Source organism: Hordeum vulgare, chromosome 6H (assembly GCF_904849725.1).
Source record: "Hordeum vulgare subsp. vulgare chromosome 6H, MorexV3_pseudomolecules_assembly, whole genome shotgun sequence".
NCBI classification, from domain to species: Eukaryota; Viridiplantae; Streptophyta; class Magnoliopsida; order Poales; family Poaceae; genus Hordeum; species Hordeum vulgare.
In genome coordinates, this window is record NC_058523.1 from 551,174,070 (window position 1) to 551,182,334 (window position 8,265).

An 8,265-nucleotide genomic window follows, 5' to 3' on the forward strand; every position below is an offset into this window, starting at 1 on the left:
GAATCTGCCATAAGGGTACAAACATATTTAAAGCATGAATTAATTGGCATTTGAAACAATCAGCAAATAATTTCCAAATGCACTTAGCCACCACACAATCAAAAAACAGATGTTGTACAGGTTCCATCTCACTACAAAATAAGCAAGTATGATCATGAACAGAATGAAGTAAAATTATTTCCTAACGGCGACATTTTCCTTGTTATATAGGAGCTCAGCTTGGGCTGGAATATGGATCGATCTCGCGAGCAGTAATCAGCCTAATTATAGCAATTTGTGTACACTCTTTATATAATCTGATCTGAAAAAGGTGATCTAGAGGAAAAGGGCATGGAAAACGCTGTCCACTTCAAAGCCGGACGTCGGGACGTGAACACGTCAGAGCAGAGGCATGAAACCAGCCATATTCAGCACGGACGCGTGAAGCTTGCATGCATGCAATGCTTTCCAATTTCCAGCTCCGTCGATCAATGTTCGCTCTAGACGGCTGCTACATATACCCCGTACTGCTCGTCCCATAGCTCATCAAGCAGCTCGATCGACCGCACCACTACCGTAGTACCGTGCCTCAGAGCTCATCACTGGTCAGGTACCAAGAAGACATAAAAATGGACGCCCAGAGCAAGGAGGTCGACGCCCTTGTCCAGAAGATCACCGGCCTCCACGCCGCCATCGCCAAGCTGCCCTCGCTCAGCCCGTCCCCGGACGTCGACGCGCTCTTCACCGACCTGGTCACCGCGTGCGCGCCCCCGAGCCCCGTGGACGTGACCAAGCTCGCCCCGGAGGCGCAGGCGATGCGGGAGGGCCTCATCCGCCTCTGCTCCGAGGCCGAGGGCAAGCTGGAGGCGCACTACTCCGACATGCTCGCCGCCTTCGACAACCCGCTCGACCACCTCGGCGTCTTCCCCTACTACAGCAACTACATCAACCTCAGCAAGCTCGAGTACGAGCTCCTCGCGCGCTACGTGCCCGGCGGCATCGCCCCGGCCCGCGTCGCCTTCATCGGCTCCGGCCCGCTGCCGTTCAGCTCCTACGTCCTCGCCGCGCGCCACCTGCCCGACACCGTGTTCGACAACTACGACCTGTGCGGCGCGGCCAACGACCGCGCGAGCAGGCTGTTCCGCGCGGACAAGGACGTCGGCGCCCGCATGTCGTTCCACACCGCCGACGTCGCGGACCTCACCGACGAGCTCGCTACGTACGACGTCGTCTTCCTGGCCGCGCTCGTTGGCATGGCCGCCGAGGACAAGGCCAAGGTGATCGCGCACCTTGGCGCGCACATGGCGGACGGGGCGGCCCTCGTCGTGCGCAGCGCGCACGGGGCGCGTGGGTTCCTCTATCCGATCGTCGATCCCCAGGACATTGGTCGAGGCGGGTTCGAGGTGCTCGCCGTGTGTCACCCCGACGACGACGTGGTGAACTCCGTCATCATCGCACAAAAGAGCAACGACGTGCACGAGTATGGACTTGGCAGCGGGCGTGGTGGACGGTACGCGCGAGGCACGGTGGTGCCGGTGGTCAGCCCACCCTGCAGGTTCGGCGAGATGGTGGCAGACGTGACCCAGAAGAGAGAGGAGTTTGCCAAGGCGGAAGTGGCCTTCTGATTGCTGCGAGGTACACCGCTGCTGAATCGTACGTGGTAATTTTTCTACTCCTTCTCTTCCTACCACCACCTATCACCTATGTATGCATTTTAAGTCGTGTGTTATTTGTATCCAATAATGTAAGTGAGATGTTTACACGCGCATATCTATCTTGTATACTCGGTCTCTGAAAGGCATGGCAGATCAGGATAGTGTGCAAAGGAACAGCAAGTGTTGTTGCAGGTGTATGTGTTTTGTTTTTTGTTTTTTTTGTGCGGGGGTTGAAGGTGTATGTGTTGGGAATAAGATTATTTTTGTTCACAAATACGATGTCTAATCGGTGTCGTATTCGTACCCGAGTACGTTTGTCCCGTTCTCAAGTTGGTCGCTATGTCTGACGGGCGATGCATGTTGCTTTTGACCACGGAATCCGCCCATGGCTCGACAAGCTCCGTTAACGGCAAGTAAAGGCAAGTCAACACAAGGTAAAGATGGTCGACAATAGTTCAAGAAAGCTCCTGTGGGTCCGAGCAAGACACCCCACTCAATAAAATCTAATCAAGCCTTCATGGTCAACAAGTTTAAAAAAAAAGACCATGTAAAAGAATAAGTCAAAGATCAACACACATAAAAAAAGGAGCAAAGAAACTCAAACCCAAACAATAAGATTTTTGTATGGCGCAGAAATCTCTCCTTAAATGGGCCTCCACCCCCTCCTACCACATGGGCTAAAACATTTAAAATACTTCCTCCGTCTCAAAATAACTGTCTCAATTTTGTACTAGCTCTAGTACAAAATTGTACTAAGCTTGAGACACTTATATTAGGACAGAGGGAGTATGTAGTATCAATACAGTCCATATGTGCATCCTCCTTCTAATACCAAGTCCTTACTCTCGTGGAGCTGATTCATGGACGCGGCTATGTATCGCCTATAGTGATACCTTATTTAGGGGTGCTTATATCTTTTTTCAGCATAGTATAATTAAAGTCGCTCACATACATAAATATATAATTATTCATATAAATGTACACGCAAACTCTATCTCTGTGAGCACTTTCGAGAAACCGACCGACACATCATCTTGAGATTGACGAAGTCGTCACAGACACTTTCGTAGTCGACGGGAACGTCTTCTTTCACTAAACGCACATCACATGAAGGCCTGAAATAAATCTAGGAGAATGCAAGCATAAATATCAAGCTTGCGACTTGAACTCACGTAGACAGGGGGTACCACCATTCTTCTAACCATCCAAACACAGGTTCGTTCACGCCTATAATGATACCTAGCGCAGTGTCGTTAGTGTGGCCTAGTTGGGTTGGCCCAGGATGTTGGAGAACCACTGGATCTCCAACACACATTTTTGCTTTTCATTTTTATCACTTTTACTTATATTTTTAATATGGGAAAATATTTATGTTTTATATATGTACACCACACGTTCCAAAAAAAGTTATCATAGTGTAAAAAAATGTTTGGGCAACTTTGAAAAAAATATCTAAAATAAAAAATGCCCATGACATTTTTTAAAATTTTCAGAAAATGTACATAACATTTCAATAAAAGTATTTATGCAATTCAAAAACTGTTTGTATAAATATAATAAAAATGTTCATACCATTCAAGAAATATACGTGAAATTTTAAAGAATAATTCTTGTGTTTCAAATAGGATCATAACATTTTTTCAAAGGTTCACATAGTTTGACCAAAATATTTTCCAGCCATTAAAAGATGTACAATGTGCGTTTGAAAAAATGCTTAAACATGTATGAAAAAATGTTCAATATATGTATTTGCAAAAAGGTACATTCATGTATTGAAAATGTTCAACATGTGTCAATTTGTTTTTCATGTCTATACTAAAAATATACAATGAATACTGAAAAGTGGGCATGTGTTGGAAAAAAGAAAAACTCAAAGTAAACAAAAACATATGTGTTTGAAAAAGGTTAAACGTGTGTAAAAAACTGTTTCTAATGTGTACGAAAAATACACAATGTGTATGATAAAAGTTGACATAAAAACATATATTTCAAAAAAGTGTTAATCATGCATCCAAAAACCATTAAATGTGTATATATTTTCCCTGTTGTATACGAAAAATGTATAACCAGTATGAAAAAATATAGACATCAAAAATATATTTATAAAAAAATTAATCATATATTTAATAAATTTAGAAAATATTCCTACAGCATACTAAAAACAAACAATATGGTTGAAAAGTAGACGTGTGTTGAAAAAACCCCAATGAAAACAGATGAAAACTAAAAAAGAAAAAAAGAAAAAAGAAAAAAGAAAAATCAAAGAAACTAATGTAAAACACTGAAACAAGAAAAGACTGAACTAAGAAAAGAACAAAGAAATCAAAGAAAAAAATGGAAAACAATGGAACACTGCGAATAACCTAGAAAGCCTATTTGGATGTCGCGCAACAGATGGACACATGAGAAGGAGCGGATTGACCCGGTTATGTCAATCAGAAAAGTTAGGGAGGATCTGGCGCTTCTAGATTTGCCTCGTGAGCAGGCCCTGGGGCTACCCCGGGTTTGGCTGGGAGCCTCCGAATGTATTGCATGTCAAAATAAACACGGACGCTGCAATCCACTTTGATGATGGCAATGTCGGTGCTCGCGGTGTTGCTCGTTCTGCATTGGGATTCAAGGGTGCTTGATGTAAGCCTTTTGCGGGTGTTACAGACCCACTCATCGCTGAAACTCTCTCTCTCTCTCTCTGAAGGAAGGCGTCATTTTTGCCACACTTTGAGGCTACACGCACGTGATCATGGAAATCGACTGTCTAGAGGCAGTTAACCTCTGGAATTCTCGCCACACCGATCGCTCGATGGTGGCACCAATTCTCACAGAAATTGGAGAGCTAGCTCTTAGTTTTACATCATTTTGTATTCAACATGTAATAAGATCAGCAAATGGTCCTGCACATCTTTGTGCTAAGCGTGCTTGTACGCTTAATGTGACCGACAGCTGGTTAGACTCTATCCCTAGCTTCTTGATCATCAGCCTCTTGATTGATTGCTCAGCGAATGCATTTGTTGAATAAAGCTTTCAGAAATTCCCCGTAAAAAAAACTAAAGAAAAACTGAAGAAACGGATGTCGCCTTGTTTGTTTTTCATGTACTTAATGCACCAGGCGGTCCATTCCTTGTATGGATTGGTGAACCCCGTCCCTCCACCCCATCCCCACTAATCCGTGCTGCTAACCCCTTCCGTAGAAACCTCCCGCTACAAATGTGTTTAGTTCTGTCGCCTTGCTCGAGAGAGATGAAAATTGCTCTTCACTCGGGATTCCTTCCATGGGGGTGCTAGAGGGTGATTTTGTTCCTCGTGGATCTAGAGAGATTTGGTCTAGAGAAGACCACACATGGCTTAAATGGACGCATAAAGGTGAATTGGCTAGGTTTATTTCCTAGTGGGGGTAAATCCACATTGACTCCCATAAATTGGACTCAAAACCATATGGTGGTGGGAGTAACCGAACGAGGCCTTAAGGGACCGATAAGTTATATTTTTACTTTCTTCATGTTATTTATGGTTTGAATTGGCCTTTTCTAAAGCATTACGCCCACTCATATGGTGAGTTGTTCAAAAAAATTAAACATGTGTTTAATCTTTTTTAAGTGAAAATTGAAAAAGGCTAAAGCATTATTAAAGAGCTAGCCATGGATAGAAATGCGTGAAAGCTAGCTATCAACGTAAGAATCATGGGTCAACTACGAGATCTTATCCGTTTCAGCTCTAGCGGACTCTAACTTATTTTTGAATACATCCTTTGTTGATGTTGTTGTATTCTAAACCGAAAGCAAGTATTACGGGAGATCGATTTGCAACCAAACCAAACTCATAATAAATCCTCTTTTCCACGTTTTCGGAGCACCCAAGTTTTTGTGAGCATTATACTCCCTCGGTCCTTTTTAGTTTGCATATAAGTTTTGTTTAAAGTCAAAGTATCTCTACTTTGATCAAACTTATAGAAAAAATTATCAACATTCACCATACCAAATCAATATTGCTAGATTCTTTACGAAATGTAGTTTCATAGCGTATATATCTAGTATTGTAGATATTGGTATTCTTTAAAATAAATTTGATTAAACTTTGTAAAATTTATCTTAGATCAAAATCTAATACGCGGACTAAAAAGGACCTGAGGGAGTACATGCAGTTGTTAGTTCAAAAAGGAGGATAGAATAACAAGAACCACGCCGGATGGCCCACGTGTCAGCGGCCCGTGCTAAAAGACCACCCCTTATCCCCTCTTCCACCGTCCCCTGCTGCTTGGCCCTGTGCCGCTCCACATCACCCCGAGCTTCGTGTCCCCCTCGCTCGCAGCCTCGCAGCACCGCGCGGCCGGCCGGGCGCCATGGCGCACTCCTGCCTCTCCGCGGCGCGCACGGCGGCGGCGCTGCGCCTCCCGCTCCAGGCCGACCACGCCGCGTCCGTGTTCCCCCGCCCGGCGCGCGCGTCGTCGTCCCGTCTGCGGCTCATTGTCGCCGCACCCGTCCTGCCGGTGCCGCGGACGAGCAGGCGCGCGCTCCCCGTCGTTGCCATGGCGTCGCAGGAGGAGGCCACGGCCGTCGAGGAGGCGCAGGAGGAAGCCGTACAGGAAGCCACGGCGCAGCTGGAAGAGGATGAGCCAGCAGGGGAGGTCGAGGAGCAGCAGACGGAGGAGGAGGAGGAGCAGGGCGCGGCCGCGGAGGCGATCTCGGACGGCGGCGAGGAGGCCGGCGGTGATGGTAGCACTGGCACCGGGAGCAGCGCCACCAAGCTCTACTTCGGGAACCTGCCGTACAACTGCGACAGCGCGCTGCTCGCCGGCATCGTGCAGGACCACGCCGTCCCGGAGATGGTCGAGGTACGCGCGCGCGCGCACGCTGTTTGATGAAATGCATTGGCCGATCACTTCTGTCTTGTTCTCAAACGCCTGCATTTTCGATTTCAGGTGCTCTACGACCGGACGACGGGGAGGAGCCGGGGCTTCGCCTTCGTGACGATGAGCACGCTCGAGGACTGCGAGCGTGTCATCAAGAACCTGGACGGCACCGTGAGAACTCCGCTCAATCTATCCACCATCACCGTGAGAACATCCTCCATGGGTTCCTCTCATGCTCATGCATCGATCGTCCGTTCCATGTTTCAGCTGTACAGCGGGCGCACGATGAGGGTGAACATGGCCGACAGGCCCAAGCCCAAGGCGCCGCTGTACCCGGAGACGGAGCACAAGCTCTTCGTGGGCAACCTGTCGTGGACGGTCACCCCGGAGATGCTCACCGACGCGTTCCAGCGCTGCGGCAACGTGGTCGGCGCCCGGGTGCTCTACGACGGCGAGACCGGCCGGTCCCGTGGCTACGGCTTCGTCTGCTACTCCACCAAGGAGGAGATGGACCAGGCCATCGAGACGCTCAACGGAACGGTATGAAACATCTCTCTTCAGTTTGGTACATGAAAATTAAGCTGCAGATGTGCATGCTCAGATACAAACTTGTGAATTGCCAATATCCCAGCAGAACTAAAGAATCTTTGCCAAGATGAACTTTGTTTTGATAGCTTGGATTCTGATCGGAAATTAATTCTTTCACAGCACCAATGAAAAAATAACAGAGTTTTCATGGCACAATTCAACTTAACTGAATAATGACATGTCTTGCAGGAGATTGAAGGCAGGGAGATCAGGGTCAACTTGGCCCTGGGGAAGAGATACTAGAGAGCTTGATCGTTTCTTCACATTGGAGAAATCGGCGTCAGGCTCGGGGTTTATGCGATGCTTCCTCGCAATGCAAAATTATACAGAGCAACAAATAAACCATCGATTGCTCATGAAAGCACATTCTGAGAGCAACAAATAACATCGTTCTTGCATCGCTGATCTGATATGTTCACCTGGTGTATATTTGGTGACTTCGTTCGTCGAAATGGAGCGGGGAAAGCCTTATTTTTCTAGAAGAAAATTGATGCGTGTTTAATTGGGGTTGCTGATAATTATATACTTTCATGGTTCCATGCTCTTGGAACTGCATTCTTTTAGATCCTCTTGCAACTCAATTTTATGTGTGCTTCACAAATTATTGGGATAAAGATGATAGAGTACCTAATTAAGTGAACGTATTTGTCCGAGATGGATCCATTACCATTCTTTCTACTAGCAGTTATGCCAGTTTCATGTGAACACTAAGCCGTTGCTTTCTCGGAGAATCAACTCGATATTGCCACAAAACGTCCAGATTTCAGGCTTATGCCCAAGTGTGGCCTAAAATTAGCCCAGATTTAGGTAGAAAGTGGCAGAAGTTGTCAAATCTTACAATTCGGTTCACTTAGAACATCTCCAACAGCGGTGCTATGCACGACACGCAAAAAAACATTTTACATCGTCGAAATAGTCGGTTTTTGCGCGGAGCCGAGCGCTGGTTTCAGCGGTCGCTGGAAACTATGGCACGCGCGAGCCGCTCCACCATATGCTGCAAATAAACGGCGCGCGTGAACAGCAAGCAACATATACACTCCAAACAAAACCAAAAAGATCAAATACATAAAAAATAATTAAAAATAAATAGTCCAATTTTATTACAACATAGACAAATAGTTTACCTTCCAATACAACAAATCATCATGCTTTTTGTCGTCCATTTCATACCCACCACTCCTCGATGAGATCCTTCTG

At 46.4% G+C, this 8,265-nt stretch overlaps 2 protein-coding genes across 2 annotated transcripts; both read left to right on the forward strand.

Moving 5' to 3' along the window:
- The first annotated feature begins 418 nt into the window (after positions 1-418).
- Positions 419-1,810, forward strand: LOC123402838 (probable nicotianamine synthase 4). Its single transcript, XM_045096796.1, has one exon. The coding sequence runs from the start codon at positions 609-611 to the stop codon at positions 1,602-1,604; it is 996 nt and encodes a 331-aa protein (XP_044952731.1). The 5' UTR covers positions 419-608; the 3' UTR covers positions 1,605-1,810.
- Positions 1,811-5,899: 4,089 nt separating this feature from the next.
- LOC123401763 (31 kDa ribonucleoprotein, chloroplastic) lies at positions 5,900-7,708 on the forward strand. The gene is made up of 4 exons (XM_045095616.1): positions 5,900-6,462; positions 6,550-6,651; positions 6,748-7,020; positions 7,258-7,708. Exons 1-4 carry the CDS (start codon positions 5,971-5,973, stop codon positions 7,309-7,311), a joined length of 921 nt encoding a protein of 306 aa, XP_044951551.1. The 5' UTR covers positions 5,900-5,970; the 3' UTR covers positions 7,312-7,708.
- The last annotated feature ends 557 nt before the right edge of the window (positions 7,709-8,265 follow it).